Source organism: Rhinoraja longicauda, chromosome 3, assembly GCF_053455715.1.
Source record: "Rhinoraja longicauda isolate Sanriku21f chromosome 3, sRhiLon1.1, whole genome shotgun sequence".
NCBI lineage: Eukaryota > Metazoa > Chordata > Chondrichthyes > Rajiformes > Arhynchobatidae > Rhinoraja > Rhinoraja longicauda.
Genome location: NC_135955.1, coordinates 71,226,595 through 71,247,409, shown reverse-complemented (window position 1 = coordinate 71,247,409; position 20,815 = coordinate 71,226,595). Strand labels below are relative to the sequence as shown.

Here is a 20,815-nt window from a genome sequence, read left to right as displayed (position 1 = left end):
CCTGCATCCTCATAGCATCCTCCTCACTGTTCACACTGCCACCCAGCTTTGTGTCATCCGCAAATTTGCTAATGCTACTTTTAATCTCTTCATCTAAGTCATTAATGTATATTGTAAATAGCTGCGGTCCCAGCACCGAGCCTTGCTGCACGCCACTGCCTGCCATTCCGAAAGGGACCCGTTAATCCTTACTCTTTGTTTCCTGTCTGCCAACCAATTTTCTATCCATGTCAGCACCCTACCCCCATACCATGTGCTCTAATCTTGCCCACTAATCTCCTATGTGGGAGCTTATCAAGGTACACTACATCCACTGGCTCTCTCTTGTCCATTTTCCTAGTTACATTCTCAAAAAATTCCAGAAGATTAGTCAAGCATGATTTCCCCTTCGTAAATCCATGCTCACTCGGAACGATCCTGTTACTGCTATCCAAATGTTCCGCAATTTCTTCTTTTATAATTGACTCCAGCATCTTCCCCACCACTGATGTCAGGCTAACTGGCCTATAATTTCCCATTTTCTCTCTCCCTCCTTTCTTAAAGGTGAAACCAAAATGCATAAAAATACCCTTTAATAAAATCTGACAATGTGCACTTTAACCACATGTGTTTTTATGTATTGCAAATCTCAAATTGTGGAGTACAGGGGCAAATAAATAAATGATGGGTCTTTGTCCCAAACATTATGGAGGGCACTGTACCTTTGATTGGGCCTTGCATAGTTAACAAAGTCACAGCCGGGATATGCTTTCATAGAATCTCTTGGCCCTTATCTTTTATGTTATTCCCTCTAATCTAAGTTATGAAGCAAAGATCCAGGCACAGATTTTTACATTCATTTGCCAGTGTCACCACCAAGATAGTCAAATTATTAACAAATGTAAAATATGACACTCTCTGCTTTACTTATTAGTAAAAGGTTAATGGTAAAACTGAAGCATGATATATTCCCACATTTGGCTTTCCGAATATGTTGATCGTGATGATAGCTTTTGTGCACATGTTTAAAGAGCTTCAAATCGGGCATTCAAAACCATGCTTGCCTCCCCGTTCAAGAATTTCTGTTCAATAGCTTTGATCTTGCATGTTTGGAATCCTGGCTTCAAATTTTGTTGAGTTCATACAGCACTTGTTCATACAGTGGAACAAGTTGATATAATTCTGGAACTGAAGCCGACTTTGAACCCTGCTGGAGATATTTATAATGTAGGTCAAGAGAATCTGTAAGATCTACAGACGTGCTGCTTGACCCCCATTTCCTAGTATAGGTATAATAAGTTCCTGATTACATCTATCACTGTAATAGATCTGCAGACAGCATTAGATAAATGTAAGTGCTCAGTGCGCAAAATCATTCAGCGGTAACTATTTTTAAATGTTTATCAATCAAACAAGTTTTATTGTCAGAACCAAAGAAATTGGAGATCAGAACAGTAAATTACAAACAATCACACAAGGTGAGCAAGATAGAAAAATGTCGCTGTCGATTTATGCCCTTTGGCAAAGAATATAACGTCACATCAATTCAAATTTTTTTTTTGCTCCTTTAATCTTTGAATGCTAAAAATACAGGCTTTATTTATTCAAAGATAAAATGGCCCAGTTTGTGGTGAATGGAAACTGCACCTATCTGATACAGACATGTAGCACCCTTGATTCAGTGCACAGTTTTATCTGAATGCTGCCAGTTGTGGGTTTAAAGCTCACCTCATAGACCAGACATATATTTCAGACTGTTGCGTTAATGATGCTCATATGAAAAATTATTGAACCAAGGCCCATTTGCCCTCAGCAGGCATTATGATTATTGCTACTATTCAAAGAGAACTTCTCTTTATGACCAAGTCAACGTTTGGCAACCAAATTTATAAACTGCACTTGCTGGAAATCGGAAATAAAAACAAAAAAACACTGGAAAAAATCTGCAACTGAGGCAGTATCTCATCATCCATATGAAATGTTAACCCAGTTTCTCTTACTGCTGAGCATTTCCAGCATTTTCTGTTCTTACATTAAAAAGAAATAATATTTATTCCATTATGCCATTTATTCCACCAATGTTTGACAAAGTTATTGCATATAAATAACATGTTACATTTTCCTCACCGCAACAGTATCCTCACAAATGGCACAGTAGCACAGCCGAGAGAACCACTGTCCCATTGTGCCAGAGACTCTGGTTCAATCCTGATGCTGCATGCTGTCTGCATGGAGTTTGTACCTTCTCACTGTAACCCTGTTGGTTTATTCATAGAACTGCCATATGTGGAATGATAAGGTTAAATCATTATAAATTGCTCCAGTGTGTAGATGAGTAGAAGAATCTGGGTGGTGTTGATGAGAATATGTAGAGAGTAAAAATGGGATTCATGTTGATTATGTGGCCCAAAGTTATCAATTTTATATCTCTCTATAAAATTGGTAACTTTGGCCCACATAATCCACATGAATCCTATTTTTACTTCTCTATATATTCTCATCAACACCACCCAGATTCTTATACTCATGTTATATCTCTCTGTGAATATTTCAGAGTTACTTCCATGGCTCTTAAACCTTTTGGGTGTCATGAATTATAAAAAGCATTATGTGTCCAACCTCATTCTTTCCTTTTTAATGAAGGTAGGAAAACCAAGGTTAAATGATAAAAAATATCAATGCTACCTTTTTTTTCTTATGCACAAGCAGTTCAAAATCTGGAGCACATCTCAATAATCATCTTAGCTAGCAGAGAGGGAAAAAACTATTCGCAAAAGAAGAAGAAGAATGGGCACCATTGTTCACACCAGGCACTGACAGAACAGACTAGAATTATATTCCAAAGCACCATGAAGTAAAGCCTGATATGGTTTTCCTATCCATTGGTTAAAATGTGTTTTGGAGTTGGTCTGTGGTTTGATTTTGAGAAAATTGGACAGGTTCACTTCAATGTGTACTCAACACTCTCCTGATGCAGACAATAACAAGATGCTATCACATTTATTTTTACAAAACACCATACGCATCTTTTTAAACACTCCCTAATTCTTTTATTTAATTCTAATTAAATTTATCCAGTTCTTGAAATCTGCTGATTTTCAACCCTCTGTTGAATTATTTTTAATTTATCTCTGTCAAATATGGGGGTATCACAAAAAAAGGTAGCCCCCAAGATCTTGATGGAAAAAAGCAAAAACAATGTGTTCTGAAATTAAATAAAAGGATGCCTGTAGAGCATGGTAGAACCATTGGTCACAAAATTAAGATCACAATCAGGAAGACATGACCATTACAGGAGGCATTGGACATGAGGGTGTTTGTTAAATTTAGTTATCAAGCAGGATAACTTCCTTTTGTTAGTTAATAGGAACATTTTCATCAATATGCGTGTAATATTCTCTGTGAGGATTCTCAAATGTTATTTAAGAAATTTGAACTAAATCAATAATGTTTGTCTCCTATGAACATTTCATGACACTTGTGAACAGAAGCAAAATGTTCAATGCAAGTATACTAACCATTTAACAGAAAAAATAGCATTTTCAAAACATAAGTTACAAATAGTGTATTCCCAATGTAATAAGAATTTGTCAGCCTTAAGCAGAGTTACTCAGTGCGTCTGGTGTTACAAGGTTATACTTAAATCATTCTTGATGTACTGAAAAGGGAAAAGCTGAAACCGTCTTTTTTTGGGATGGATTACCACAATAAAGGAACAATATTGTTGGAAGTCATTGAGCTGATCTGAATGACAGAAATAAATGCATTTTATTCTCATAAAAAATTCATGCACTCCGAGAATGTTTTAAAACTATAAAATACTTTGAGGTCATATTTTATTATTTTTATGTTTCCTTTGGCATGCATACTTTGGCTTTATATGCATACATGGCCTTCCACTACATGGTATGGTTTGTGCAGTGTTCCACACTTAATTGAGCAGCAAAATGCAAGTTTTTAACACAACTCAATCAATGCCTTTGGCCACTTTTAACCATAGAAATATTGTTTCTTTTTGTTGTTGAATGAATTTGTCTATGCATGCAAGTTTGTGTGCGTCTGTTTCCCTGCTTATATGTGTGTGTGCATGTGTATCTGCATGTGTGTGCCAGTGTACGTGTGCACACACACATGCATGCTCTTCTGGATGCAAATACACATACAGTGACTATAAAAATAACATGGGAAAGAAGACATCGCAAATGTGAATAGATTTTAGATATTTTTTTTAGATTTAGAGATACAGCGCAGAAACAGGCCCTTCGGCCCACCGGATCCGCGCCGCCCAGCGATCCCCGCACATTAACACTATCCTACACACACTAGGGACAATTTTTACATTTACCCAGTCAATTAACCTACATACCTGTACGTCTTTGGAGTGTGAGAGGAAACCGAAGATCTCGGAGAAAACCCATGCAGGTCACGGGGAGAACGTACAAACTCCGTACAGACGGCGCCGTAGTCAGGATCGAACCTGAGTCTCCGGCGCTGCATTCGCTGTAAGGCAGCAACTCTACCGCTGCGCCACCGTGCCGAAATAAGCACTGACTTAGGTTTGAAAATCTTATTTCTCCATACAAAACAGACAAGATAGTAAGTTAATGTGGTTTGTAGTCAAAGGAATATCAACCATCCATGCATCAACTTTTGCTCTCTCCCACTCCTCTGTCTGAGTGACCATTAGTTAGCTCATGCCACTCTTTCTGGCTGAGCATCAGCTTCAGGTGTTCTGCCTTCCTCTGCTTCAATTCCTGGTCTATTGCTCTTCAATGGAACATCAGCACATGGAAAAAGCATCTCCAACCATTCTGCCAAATGCTATTTCTTTCCCCCAGGAGTGAGACTCCAACCTTTACCTACTGCCACCATCCTAGTACTCTTGGCCACTGGATGCCACCTTCTACTCCTTTCCTCTAATCTGGATTCTGCTCTTTTCCACTGCTGTACCAGCAATCCTTAAAACTCATGAATTTTAATACTTCATCCTGCTGCATTAAAAAAAAAACAATAAAGAAATCCACAGAAGCATAGCTGGCAGAAGATGCAATGATCATTTGAAATGGTAAAGCTAGCTTGAGGGTCTAAATGGTACATTTCTGTTTCTACCACCTCTGGGCATGTGTATTTATATACTGTATTCAGTCTTCTTTTCTTATTTTACACTGCTGTGTTGTGAAATCTGTCTTGCTTGCATCTGTTTTAATTTTGTTCTCTTACTTTTGGAGTATTAGGTCCATTGATTTACAGCAGGAAAAATCAAATGAACATGTTTTTATTGCATAAGGTTCTAGCATGGAACACACCCACATAATCCTCACTGAACAGTTGTTTCGCCAATTATTATTTTGCCAGACAGACGAAAATGTGATTTCAAAACAAATTACAATATCATGGATCAGACTTTCACTGAATTACTCAACTGTGGAAAGCATTTCTAAGTACCTAGTACTCACATTATTTTGGTTTTGTGATGAATGAAAACAAGCCGACATTGCTTTGAGTGAGGTATGGTTGATTAGTGGGAGTAATTAAAGTGCACAAAATATTGTACTTTTTTTTGCCAGTCCAGTACTCATCGTAAGGTTAAAAAAACATTCACACAGCATTATTTCTATCAGCATTTGAAGATGATCCCACAGATTTACAGGGCAGCCAATATTTCAGCAAACATAAACCTAACTGAGCCTTTTCTATTTGTGAGTAATCTATTTCAAATGCCATTTTTGATATCTATGTATTCTGCATTTGATTTTGCATTAAGAAACTATTATTTGTTCATGAATAGATGTTAAACCACCACCGATCTCTATAACATTCATTATTGACGGTTCCAACTTCCAAGTCTCAATCAGAAGGTGCAAATAATAGCAATCCCATTCAATTGTCATTTCCAGATCACAAACAGTTCTCTAGTTAACTTGAAATCTCCAGGAAAGCATAATTGAAATGAAGACTCAATAGTATCCAAAGATTATTTGTTTTTATTTTTAAATATTTGATGGAGATATTGCATCCAAAACCCTATTGATAATAACCATGCTTTTGCCACTATTGTTGTCAATCTGTGCACAGTGGGAATTGGGCAATGGGATTAAGCATTTGTCTATGGAAATATTCAAAGAACAGCAATAAGCCTGCTATTCCATAACTGCTTTTCAACTTACTGAGCACGTAGATTTAGCTGCTGCACAGTTGCCAGATAAACCTCTATTTTCATCTCACACAACTGACCCGTATTGAATAATGATGACCTACCTATGTGAATGAACATCACCCAGGGTCCTCAAGTGGCAGACATTCAAAGGATTGGAAATTCTTTATTAAATGCAATTCAATTTGAATCTATTTAAAATCTAAGGACAAAGCGCTGTGTGCATGGTGATAGGGAGGGGTGGGGCGAAGGGGTGTATAAGGTCAAACAGGAAAGAATAGTCTTGGGAGCATATTGTATTAATCAAAAGCACATTTCCTTTAAAAGCACACAGACATACTGATGGATTCTTAAAGAATTGTAATTGCCATCAACCTCACGATGCACATGGCAAAACAACTAAATTAGTCCAGATATTTGGATGTGTTATTCAAAGGCCTACACTAGTAGTCCAGATATAAAAATTCAAAACCCACACAGCAGCAATGGGTTTTAAATTCAATTAATAATTTAGAATGAAAATCCCATTATACAAAAGACATCTGTTACTCTGACGCCCTTCAACAGAAGAAACTGCTATCCTTTCTCAATACACCCTGCACACAACTCCAGATTCACCAATGTGGTAATCGTTTAAATGTCCTCCGGCCGTTTCATTCAATGGCAATTAGAGATGGGTAATAAATGCAGGCCTTGCCAGCAATCCAAATCCTAAAATATTCTGAGGCTGCGTATCCATTCTCAAAAATTAATTTCAGTGATGTCACTGACAACAAGCATGACAGTAAACCAGGGACTTTGACATCTGAATAGTCTGATATTCATGCTGTTTTTGAGTTTGCCAGGTTTGAAGAAATTTTAACATGCCAATAATTTAAAGCGAGGTGCTGTGTGGGCTGTGAGGAGAATGGGAGAGGCATCAGGTAGATGTTAATAACTGTGATCCAAAGATTACCATCCTTCGAAATCTTTCTTATTCATTTACTTTGTAGCTCACTTATATTTTCCTGCAGGACCTCACATTTTTACACTATGCTATTGGCATCCGGACTGACCACAATCACTGAAATGATTTTCACCTGCACATTGGCATCTTTGGCCCCAAAACCAAGCAAGCAACATGCAGCCCACAATGACATATGGAAATGTGGAAATTCTTCAATAGACGCATAACAATTATATCACTTATCACTCTTAATCCAATGTTATACCATAACGTAAGGCAGAGATAGATAGATTCTTGATTAGTACAGGTGTCAGGAGTTATGGGGAGAAGGGGTGAGGCGAATGGGTTGAGAGTGCGAGATAGATCAGTCATGATTGAATGGTGGTGTAGACTTGATGGGCTGAATGGCCTAATTCTGCTCCTATCACTTATGAACATGAACATTGAGAGTAATGCCTCACATCCTTCTGTGAAACTGACTGTGGCTATATTATTGCTCTCTCATCATTCTGCTGTAATTGTCACAGTTGATTACGCTTTATTCTTCCATCACTTCTAGTTTCAAACTCTATTTTTAAATACTTGCGTGTTAAGATTAATTTCTATCTTGATGGAATAAATCCATCCTCAGTAATGGGTGTACAGTATTCGTGCTACAGTAAACTGCTGCTTTAAGGCAAAAGCTATCTAGCCTGTCTCTGTACCACCCAACAGGCATGTGCTAACATCTCAATTAAAAAATGATTTTGCTCAAAGCACATTGCAGACTTTCCACAAACTTCTTATTGGTGAACAGGTAAATACCTACAGAACCCATGTTAGAACACACCAGTAATCTCACATCAATTAGCCAATCAGATAAAGGAATATCTCAACAACAATCTAAGGGAGTCGAAAACAACATGACAATTTGTTGATTACAGGTTAAACGCCGAGATCATGCTGACTGGAACTCAAAATAAAAGTTGCCATATATCTTGAGAAATGTGGTGTTAACTGTGCATCTTTGGATGTTTAGTGGACATATGTGTATTGTCCATAAAGGTAACTGCAGTAATAGAGATAACAAAAAATCATTCAATGGTTCTTAAAAGAATGACAACCTTCATACCTCATATTTCAATTATTGGTTGAACAAGAGGAAAATTGTAGTTTGCACATTTGTTGGTGCAAATAATCCTCTGAATTTACTTTAAAAGTGAAATTAATTATACCAGTATTCTCCTGTCCCACCTCTTAAACTCCTGTATGATGTGACATTCAAGACACAAAGCCAATTCTGTTTTGACACAACCATTCTCTGGTCTTTGAATGTACATTGCTCAGGAAGAATTTAAAAATGACAGCACTCAAGTAGACAAATAAATACCATGCATATAATATGTTTGCATTCATCCTGTGAGGCTACAAAAGTTGTAATCTATTAAATCTATTAAAATTGTTTGAGTGACATAAACCATTCAACTACTGCCAGAAGATGTTCACAATGAAAAAAAAGTTGCTCAATACATGGTTGTTGAGCTTTCTTCAAGCCTTTCATGTTCCTGAATTATTTTTCCAGCTGTGCAGTGTCTGTGAGAGTTTAATTGATCAATTCAAAGTCAGGAGATCTAAGTCAACAAAGGACATCAATAAATTGAAGCCGTCATTAACTTTATGGTTATTACTGTTATAAGTCACAATATACTGTTTTCTTTTGAGAGGTTTTTGTTCATTACCCTGGAAATTTTCAGGGTTTCAGATTTGTGTAATTATAAAACGTTCTGCTTTTAAGTCTGTTTCTATATTTTACAGATGGTTGTTTTCTTTTTTATCGATTAGTGTATCAATTCACCTTTATGTCCCGATCTGGCTATTCTTCTTGCCAGACTCAACACAACTACTCAGCTGGTTGCTTTCCCTTCTACTGAATCTGGATCCAGGCATATGGTACAATAAATTAATTTTTGTGAGCTAGCGCCATTGCATACAAATCACTTTATAACTAACCTAAATAAAAATGCCCTTTCTGTGGCTCTAAAATTTCCCTTGCAATCCATTTTAATAGCAAATAATATAACTGATTCACTGCCAAAAATGTGCATTACTAAAGTTCTGCAATATTTTACTAGAACGAAGGCGAATGATAAAACATGGGGAAGGTCTTTCTCTCATGAATTAAAAATTAACAACATTGCTCGTATTCTTTGTGTGCTATTTAAAAATACCAGCCCAATTCCTATACAACTTTTTGAAAATAACCAGTTTGTGTTTCAAGTTCTAATTAGCAACAAAAACAGCCTTATTCCACAAAACTGTGATTCCCACTAAAACTCCTTCCAAAATTTAAAACTGGGAACAATATTCTCAGTATTCCTACTTAATTGCACGAAATATCAGCTGCAAGTTAGCTCAGTCAGTGGAACTATAGGAGCTATATTAGTTCTTATGCACCGTTTGATTCATTAGTGCTCATTTGGATTCACAAGGGACACTGTTCACGTAAAGTATCCAACTTCCCCGATCACCACACTACCTCCGACCATACCCATGAACATTTTTACCCAACCAGGGTTACTTAAAGGAAAAATCACTTACATACAGGTTTATGGCTGAAACCAGCTACGGATACAATTCCACCATTGTTTGTTGCATTCTTTAAATGTATTAATGACCAGCAACCACATTGAATGATGTGGTAGGTACTAAAGGAGCCTTTGCTGTTTTCGTCATTTTTGAACAAAACTAGTTCATGAGTATACATTATTCGGCATTATTTTCCAGAATAACATGACAGTGAGAACATGCCTGGATCACACATTGCTGGATATACAGATTAACGCACAGGATGAGGAGAGTATAGAAGGCTATATCCACACAGGTGGCAATATAATGAACATTGTTGTTGAATACACAAAATACAACTTCTTCACAATTATAGGAATATCAAGCTATTGAAACATTGCTTATGTTAAACAAAGATGATTGTGTTCCAATTTCTGCCTTCTTGCCAAATAACAAAAACAATTAAAAGAAATAGCTTACAGTAATGTTACTTAACTAACAATTAAATTACTTTGAACTGTAGGCTGTCTCATAATTGAGTAGAATATAATGGATTATCTTAGAAAGTTCATATAATTTGAACAATTTTCAAGAAAAAGCCCTTCTTCCTCATGCTTCTTCAGCTTTCTTCATATTTTTTCTCAAAATTGCCAAAACATAAGCTAATGGAATGGCTGGCTCTTCAAACAATAGTCTTATTTTTATTACAGGTATTCCCAATTACGACAGCTTTGAAAAGGGAATGATTATAACTTACATTGTGCAGACATCATTTGCAAAGTAATCATTTTGGCTCTGATACCAAAACATGTAGCCATAGAGAAAAAAAAGTGTTGTTTGGGAGTTTTCACCATTCATATTAAGTTAATACATATATATACATACCTGTCATTAATGCTCCAGTTCAGACATAGATTCAGAGCGCTTAAATTCTTGCATCTCTTCACCACTTCCATTACTGTTTCATTATTCAATTCTGTTATGTGACGTAGATCGAGACTGATGAGCTCCTTCAGCTTTGGACAAAAGTAAAAATAAAATTTGAAACACTATGATTCTTGCTGTAAATCACAATAAAATAACTGTAACAAAGAATCTAGAAAAGGAACCACTGTATGCCATTTAATCCCTCAAACCAGTTCCTTCTTTCAGTGAAATCATTCAGGATTCAGGATATCTTTATTTGTCATCCAAAAAACAAGTCTTTTGGACGAGATTTCGTCACCCACAGTCACAGTCAATGATTTAATTATTAACATGAGAGGCTTTTGTTTTAACTGCATGGACTAAGGCAAATTGCACAATGCATGCAAGCAGAAGCTAGGTTAGTTTATGAAGGCAAAAGGAAACTTATACAATATTTACTCTAGTGTGGGAGGGGGGGATTCACATGGAGGATAAGAACCAGCATGGATCAGACAATCTGAATAGCTGTGGTTTTGCAAATATATTCTAAAAGTATTTCTAATCTTCTATTTACAAACATTATATGTGGATGCTTAATAAACAATCAACAGCTGATACATGATGCATTCATGCTGTGGGTATAACAGCTTTGAATTCTTCTAATTAAACATTAATTTTAAGCATTTTGAGGCAGACCTGTTTGGACCATCATTTTAATTGACACAAGGAGTTAAGATTTAGTATGTTCGTATTTGTTTTAATGAGGACATAGAATTTCTTTATAAAAGAAGAAATAGAAACCTATTTATGTTCGAGGCAAAAAAGAGTAATACACGGAACATCAAAATGTCTTTTCAGGAGGCTTGTTCAATAGTTGTAGGCATTCTGACAATGGCCATATTTCGAGAAAAACTCATGCAAGCATGGAGAAATGGTATAAATGGTCTTGATACTGTTTCTCCAAGAATTACGTGAAGCAGTGGTGTAAATTTGGAAAGCTCCCCTGAAAATGTAATCGTGTTGCATTAATCAAACAATTTATATTTTCACATAAGGTTTCTTTTCGGATTTACTGTTTGCACATGCAGATTAGTTTCCAATACCATGAACTTTGGTTGCAATTGAAAAAGACTGAAGTTGTTGAAAAATAGATACATACAAGCCTTGAACATGAAACTATGTCAAGTTTGCTTGGTCCACTTTACCTACTTTTTCATTCTGTTTCAAATTTGCTTAATGGATAGTCATCATCGTATAGATATTGTACGTGGAATCATCTTTAAGAAAATTATAATTGTAGTATGTGGTATATAGAACAATAATTCCACTTTATAGCTTTTCCGAAGATATTTTTCTGATAAGGAACAATAAAATTGTACGAAATGTGGACTTATTCAGCATGCAAGGCAAACAACAAGCTAGAAGGACAATCATAGTATCAGGATACGTGAGTTACTTGTGAAGAAATTCTGGAACATTATTTTCGCTTTGCTGGAACAGTAGAGGTCATATTTGTGAGGGATAGAAGTACAACTGGGAAGTTGCTGTTGATGTAACAAAAGTTTCTAATGTTATCAAAGATCATGAGAAAATAGTGAGTACATGAGAAACTGATGTAGGAAAAGCCCACTCTGTTCTCCACCATACAATAAGATGACAGTTTATATTTACCTCAGCGCTATTTTCCTGCACTAAGCTCACATTTCTCGATTTCATTAATATCAAAACATCTATCAATAAGAAGGGAGAAATTGAAGGCTTCACTACCCTCTGGCTGAAAAACAATTTCCAGAATGGACAACCCTCCTACTCTGACCTGGTTTTAGACACCCTTGCCCGAGGAAGCATGAACCTTGCATCAATTCTGTCAAGCTTAAAATAACTTTCTACATTACATTCTAAACTCCAATCTGCTTAACGTTTCTTCACAAGACAAACACGTCATTGCGTTAATCAATCTGGTGAACCTGCATTCCAATACATCTATTGAGAGTTGATCCCACTTCAGGGAAGGTGAGCAAACATGTACACAACATTCCTGGCATTGTCTCACTAGGCCATATGGAAGTGGAGTAATGCATTTTTACTCTTGCTGTAAGGCTCATTACACCATTTGCTTTCCTCATTGCTTGTGGAATCTCCATGTCAACTTACAATGATTTATACAGACACTATTTATACAGAGGGACTTTCAACACTGTCCCTCTGATTCTTTTCAATCTCTTGAAATTACTCTGCTTTTCTATAATTTCTACCAAAATGTGTGACTCCACTTTTTTCCATATTATGCTTTTGCCCAGTCACTTATCTTATTCTTATATCCTGAAGACTAACTGTATCTTCTCATGGCCTATGTGGACAGCCATCTTGGCATTGGCAGCACACAAGGATGGAGTATATGTAGTCCCCTCATCCAAATCAATGGAATAAACAGGGAACAGCTGGGCCCCTAGCATTGAGCCCTGCAACACTTTAATAATCACTTATTTTCACCTGAAAATGATCTATTATTTCTCCACTTTTTTGTCTATTAATCAATTCATAGATCACATATTGCCTCCAATGCCATACATTCTAATTTTGTTTCATAATATATTGTGTGGCACAATAATATATTGTAAGGCAAAGGCTTTCTTAAAGTCAAAATATACATCAGTTGATTTGCACTTATCAACCTGCTGCAACCTCGAAAAAATGAATAGATTTGGCAAATATAATTTGCGTTTTGCAAATATAATTTGCGTTTTGCAAATTCATGTTGACTCTACCTGGTTCTATTATTATTTTTTAAGTGCTCTATTGTCACTTTTTCAAATAATGGGTTCTTGCAATCTCCTTACTAATGAAGTCAAGCTAATTATCTCATTGTCCCCAATTTCTCTCTCCCTCTCTTCTTTGTAGGAGCACATTCACTCTCTTCTAATTTGTGAGCCTATGGAATGCTTAAAATGACAACTTCCTTCATCATATCCCTGAGATATAGTTTATATTGTCTAGGAGGTTTATTGCCTTCCAGACCCATTAATCTCCCTAATAATATATTTTTTATCAATGCTAATATTTTTGAGTTCCTATTTCACTCTGGACGAGCAGTTCTCCATTATTTCCAGAAGGTTTTCTGGCCCTGTCAATGAACATACCTCACTGCAATGGATGGAGCTGGCTTCTCTCAGCCGTTTCCTGAAGGGAACGTTCTGTGAGATAGGCATGATCTCTTCTTCCAGACCTGTAAATCCCTTTCATCCCTTTCAAATGTTGACAGGGATTCTCACAGTTGTTTTTTTAATTGTAAATATTAAATATCATATCATCATATATCTACAGCCGGAAACAGGCCTTTTCGGCCCTCCAAGTCCGTGCCGCCCAGCGATCCCCGTACACTAACACCATCCTACACCCACTAGGGACAATTTCTACATTTACCCAGCCAATTAACCTACATACCTGTACGTCTTTGGAGTGTGGGAGGAAACCGAAGATCTCGGAGAAAACCCACGCAGGTCACGGGGAGAACGTACAAACTCCTTACAGTGCAGCACCCGTAGTCAGGATCGAACCTGTGTCTCCGGCGCTGCATTCGCTGTAAAGCAGCAACTCTACCGCTGCGCTACCGTGCCGCCCAACCAAAGCAGCCCCTTCATTGTGCAAGCTTCGCCCTTTTTGTAAGTCATAAATATATTTTTGCATGTACATACTATTCTGGTTAATCTTCTGCCTCAGTTCGATTTCAAGTTTATAGATAAACAAATTGCTGAATTAAGGCAAGTTGAGCATAAATCTTTCGAATTTATTAAACCTAATCAATGCCACTAAATCCTATCTGAAACAGATTAATCATTTTCTCATTGAAGAATAAATATCTTGATTCTCCTAAGTCTCCATTAAAAAATCACTTTCATGAACATTTCATATTGATCCCTTGGTGCAGAATGCAGCAATTTACTTAGCATTTAAGGGAATTGCACTGCACAGCATGTTACAGGAGGACTCCAACTGACGAGAACTGTTGTCTGACAAACTATATTTAAATACGCAGTTGGACAGTATTATATATTGTATTGTAATATTGCATGTCTTTTGATAGAGACAAGAAAAGCTCTACTGCTTCACATTGCAAAATCTGTTAAAACTGGTACTTTGCACTTGACAACGTATAATTTATCCTGTTATACATGAAGAAAATTGCCCACAAAATAGTTTGCTTAATGACTTAAAGCTCTGCAACAGCAACTGCAGAGCTTGATGAGCAATGTGCATCCAAATAAAATTGTTCAGTAATAGGCTTTGAGTTACATAGGTAACCACAACTATAACTGCAACCATAGTTGGAGACTCTCCTTTTAAGTTGCAATTGCAGCAGTAACTTTGACTACAGGATTTCTTAAAACAAACCAATATTTGAGCTTGTGCTCCATTAAACCTGGAGGATAACAGTGGTTGAGAGGGGCATTACATTTGTAAATACACTTGCAATGATACCAATGCAACTCAATTTCAGAACCGGACACACAGCTTCCAAATTTTGCACAACGGACTGAGAGAATGTTATCAACCAGATTTAACAAATCTGGCGCAGATCCTCTGTTGAGCCAAAGCTACGAATAACCATGCCTGTACAAGTATAGCTCCCAGCATTGTCCTCTCCTAGCATGGGAGTCGGGGGACGGGGGGGGACGGGGGGGGAGAAGGGGGAGTCTTTCTCTGTACATACCGGACTCACAGAATTATTTTCATATCCAGATTCAACAATCAAATTTCACGACCATTAAGCTGGGAGGCTTACAGGGGATCACTCTATTCAATTGGACTCCATGCGAAAATCACCAGAGAAACACACTGGCACTTGACAGAAGATTCCCATCATAGACCTATGTCACGATCAGCACTGGAAAGTAAGGACTGGAAGTTGTCAGAGCATGAATCTACCCCAATGTAACACTGTTGCGAAAAGGAATAAAATCTGAAATGGTAAAAGCTGGAGTAACTCAGCGGGACAGTCTGAAGAAGGGTCTCGACCCAAAACGTCACCCATTCCTTCTCTCCAGAGATGCTGCCTGTCCCGCTGAGTTACTCCAGCTTTTTGTATCTATCTTCAATTTAAACCAGCATCTGCAGTTCTTTCCTACATACTGAAATAGTAAGAGTTGACCGCATGGTGGATGCAGGAGTGGTACGAAAGGACTGAGATGACCGACCATGATATGGCACCATTTAATATTAAAGATAAGGGATAAACCAGTAAACTAAAAGTCAAGCAATCTAACATCATTGGTGGGGAAATGGCTGGAAAAATCGAGAAAAAATGAGTAAAACAGTTTCAAAAGACAAAGTAGTAATCAAGGAAAGTCAGAATAGATTTAGGCAAATCATCACTGACTGACTAACTACATAGAAGATATTGGTACAGGTGAGAGGGGAAATACCTTGGCTCATAGTCATAGGATAATACAGCATGAAAACAAGTTTTTCACTCCATTTTGTCCATGCCCTTCTCATCTTTTAAATGCTATTATTGTACCTCTCACAACTCTGCTCATCCTGTTAATGCACCACCCTGTGAATACGACTGTGCATTCGCCTTATCTATGCCCCATCATGAACGTATACACCAAATAATGTTACCCTTCACTCTCCACGGAATAAAGTCCTAGCTTATCCAGTTTACAGTTTAATTTAGTTTATTGTACAGTTTAATTTAGTTTATTGTCACGTGCACCGAGGTACAGTGATTACAATCAAACAATTACAGTGTATAGATACATGATAAGGGAATAACATTTAGTGCAAGGTAAAGCCAGCAAAGTCTGGTCAAGGATAGTCCAAGGATCACCAACGAGGTAGATAGTGGTTCAGGTCTGCTCTCTGGTTGTGGTAAGATGATTCAGTAGCTTGATAACAGCTGGGAAGAAACTGTCCCTGAATCTGGAGGTGTGCGTTTTCACACTTCTATACATTTTGCCTGATGGGAGAGGGGAGAAGAGGGAGTGGCCATGGTGCGACTCGTCCTTGATTATGCTGCTAGCCTTGCCAAGGCAGCGTGAGGTATAAATGGAGTCAATGGAAGGGAGGTTGGTTTGTGTGATGGTCTGGGCTACGTCCACAATTCACTGCAATTTCTCGCAGTCTTAGTTGGAGCTATAACTCAGGCTCTCAAGTATTGACAACGTGCTTGTAAATTTATTTGCGCTCATTCCAGCATATTGACATATTTCCAATAACAAGATAACCAAAACTATGCACAATACTCCCAAAGTCTTGTACAATTGCAACAGCGCTTCCCAATTCCTCTACTCAATGTAGAAACAATGAACTACAGATGCTGATTTACTAAGGAGAGACACAAAATGCTGGAGTAACTCATGTGCTGAATAACTGCTTAATGAAGTAAGGGAATATAGACTGGAAAATGTATGAAAAAATATATGGAAGGGAAGAATATTTGGTTCAGTAAAAATAAGTTTTAAAATGTCATCGTTCGGGAAACTATGTCAAGAAATGACTCAAGGAAATAACTGTAATTTTAAATGCTTAATTGAAATATTAGAATATAAGATAATACAAATCTCTTTGATAAGTTTGCACCTGATAGAAACTAGAAGGCAATTAAAGCAAAGTACAAAAACACATCAACAACAGATGGAGCACAATGATGCCTACTGTCTGACTTCAATATTTACACAGGTGGCATGTGAAAACAGAATTTAAAACCAAATTTTATTCACAAAGATTGGCCAGCAATTTGCTGCTAGATCAGATGGTTCACAACAATAGCTTTAATGATCTCAAGAGGGTCCAAGTAGTAATATGCATTCCATCAGGGAAGCACTGATATCTTACTGACTGGGTCTCTTATTTGCCTCAAGGTCAGAGTTCCTTTGCCATTCTATACCCAAATCATTTTCCATTATAACTTTAATTCCTGTCCCGACAACATTTTGCTTAATAATATATACTGCCACCCAAAGAGTGCATAATTGCAAGATACCAAAGAAAGTTAGAAAACGTCTTTTTCTTAGGCTTCATTCGCCTTTTCACCATTAATATTTTAAGGGATTTGGAATGTTGTCCATACTTTGTGCCTTTTGGAATTGCATGCCAACTTACAGTATGTTAAGAGCGATTTACTGTTGCGTCAAATGATTTTTATTCAGATGAGGGTTACGTGCCGACATTTTGTAAGGGAGCTTCAAAATGAGTTATAAAAAATTCTCTATTTTTTTCATATTTTGAAAATATTAAATTTCGGTCAAATTTTGGCCGATTTTGAACACATATTAGCTCAAAAGGATCATAAGTAGACCCATTTTTAATGCTGTGGTATTTCATTATGATTTAATAACTTTCAAATTTGGCCACCCATCTCACAGGTTGATACACTCATTTATGGAAACACACACATATATACAAATCGAAGGTATCACAAAATGCTGGAGTAACTCAGCAGGTCAGGCAGCATCTTGGAGAGAAGAAATTGTTGGAGTTTCAGGTCGAGATCCTTCTTCAGACTGATGTCGGGGCGGCGGGTCAAAGGATATAGGTGGATTCTGTTACTCCAGCATTTTGTGATATATATATTTGTATATGTATATATATATATGTATATATGTATATATGGGTATGTGTGTATAAATATATATATATATATATATATACACACACACAGTAACTCAGTGGGACAGGCAGGATATGAACCTACACCCAAAACTCAAAATGCTACAGAGCACTGAGATTTTCATGTTCTTGTTCTTCAATTTCCCTTCACTATCCAAACATTGATTCTTTTCACTCTTACATAAACAATTATTAAAATTATTCCTCATTCTGTGTACAGTAATTATGGCTTGTGGGACCTTCTGAACAATTGCATCAGAATTGAATAATCTCCCTATTAACAGATACAAAAGCTGAAGCTTAAATTGTTTCATCTGTGACAATCACAAAACTAGTTGCATAATCTGCTCATTGATGATGGGTCTGTCTTTGACAACATTGGCAGATCAGCTATTCGCATTTGCTTCCAGAGACTAAGCAGCACATTTACAATAAGAACATACTCCCTCGTAAGCTACTGTCCTTTCAAAGGATTAGGAATGGATGAAGCCTGCCAAAACTGGACTTCTGTGAGGCATAGTGGCCATCGATAGTAGTCGTAGCAGAATTGTATTTAACACAACTGACAATTTCATCTTTGTATCTCCTTTACTTCTCTATTAACATTAAGCCAGATGACCAAGACTTGTTTATAACCAAGGCCGACCTCCACAAGCTTATGCTTATACTTACAGTACTTGGAGAGTTTAAAACCTATATTCAAATCTATATACCTTTACAGTGTGTCCATATAAAGTCAGTCCACTGAAACTAAAAATAATATTGCAAATCTTAAATGAAAACAGAAAGTGCTGGAAAAGCATTTAATGTTTCAGACCTGGACCAATTAAGTGTTCTACTTTCCGCAGATGCTGCCAGACCTGCTTAGTGTTTCCAGCATTTTCTGCATTGTCAGTCCAAAATGTTCTCAACATTTCTACTTGTGATAGAAAAAGAAAAATTGTTCTTTGTTTCATCCGTCTGGCAGCATCTGCGGAAAGTAGAACACTTAATTGGTCCAGGTCTGAAACATTAAATGCTTTTCCAGCACTTTCTGTTTTCATTTAAGATTTGCAATATTATTTTTAGTTTCAGTGGACTGACTTTATATGGACACACTGTAAAGGTATATAGATTTGAATATAGGTTTTAAACTCTCCAAGTACTGTAAGAGAGAGAGAGCGAGAGAGAGAGAGAGAGAGAGAGAGAGAGAGAGAGAGAGGAGAGAGAGAGAGAGAGAGAGAGAGAGAGAGAGAGAGAGAGAGAGAGAGAGAGAGAGAGAGAGAGAGAGAGAGAGAGAGAGAGAGAGAGAGAGAGAGAGAGAGAGAGAGAGAGAGAGAGAGAGAGAGAGAGAGAGAGAGAGAGAGAGAGAAATCTGTTGTTGGATACTTAATTAGTCACAGACATTTCACAGTGAGAGAGAGAGAGAGAGAGAGAGAGAGAGAGAGAGAGAGAGAGAGAGAGAGAGAGAGAGAGAGAGAGAGAGAGAGAGAGAGAGAGAGAGAGAGAGAGAGAGAGAGAGAGAGAGAGAGAGAGAGAGAGAGAGAGAGAGAGAGAAGAGAGAGAGAGAGAGAGAGAGAGAGAGAGAGAGAGAGAGAGAGAGATCTGTTGTTGGATACTTATTTGCATTCAATGTTTCATTTTCAGTTTAAAACTATACTGTTAAACTACCCACATTTAACTTCAAGGTCACTATGAAAGGCAAGCTGCATTCTGTTTGGTGAGCATCTGAAAAAGATTGAACTCACTGTTCGTAAGTTGGAACAATTATCAATTGCATAGCATGTTTATGAGATCAAAAAGAATATGCAAGTGCACATGTTCCTTGATATGAGACTTTTGGACCCAAAATCTCCCTTAAAGGAAACTCCATAAATTATAACATGATTGAGAAAAGAGTTTGGACATTTACTATTTTTGATGTTATTTAACCGGGAGACCTCTAATTACATTAAGAAAGGATGTTTCTTTTGATTTGCTTATTGGTGTTAATTTTCATCTTGCCTTTCCCTCCTGTGAACTTTTCCCTCTCTACTCAATCTACTTCTTCTTTGGAGTCATTCTTCATTCGTGTATCTGCCTATTTTTATTTTGGCCCTAATACACAAAGTTTCTTTATCCCTGTTTTTGTCTTCATTCATGAATTCAAGATATACACCACTTAGCATAACATTATCCCCTTTGATAAGATCCCACACAAGAGATTAGTGAGCAAAATTAGAGCACATGGTATTGGGGTAGGGTATTGACGTGGATAGAGAATTGGTTGGCAGACAGGAAGTAAAGAGTAGGAATAAACGGGTCCTTTTCAGAATGGCAGGCAGTGGCGAGTGGAGTGCCGCAAGGTTCGGTGCTGGGGCTGCAACTATTTACAATATATATTAATGATTTGGATGATGGAATTAAAAGGAACACTAGCAAATTTGCAGATGACACAAAGCTGGGTGGCAGTTTGAACTGCGAAGAGGTTGCAAGGAGGTTGCAGGGTGACTTGGACAGGTTGAGTGAGCGGGCAGATGCATGGCAGATGCAGTATAATATAGATAAATGTGAGGTTATCCACTTTGGCGGCAAGACCAAGGAAGCAGATTACTATCGCAATGGTGTCAGATTAGGAAAAAGGGAAGTGCAATGAGACCTGGGTATCCTTGTACATCAGTCACTGAAAGTAAACATGCAGGTGCAGCAGGCAGTGA

At 37.3% G+C, this 20,815-nt stretch overlaps 1 protein-coding gene across 2 annotated transcripts in view; it reads right to left on the bottom strand.

Moving 5' to 3' along the window:
* fbxl17 (F-box and leucine-rich repeat protein 17) overlaps positions 1–20,815 on the bottom strand; it is a 522,739-nt gene that overhangs the window by 330,904 nt on the left and 171,020 nt on the right. For both annotated transcript variants that reach the window (XM_078396384.1, XM_078396385.1), the window contains one exon: positions 10,509–10,639. In XM_078396384.1, the coding sequence (XP_078252510.1) occupies positions 10,509–10,639 (131 nt within the window). The remainder of the gene's footprint in view (positions 1–10,508; positions 10,640–20,815) is intronic.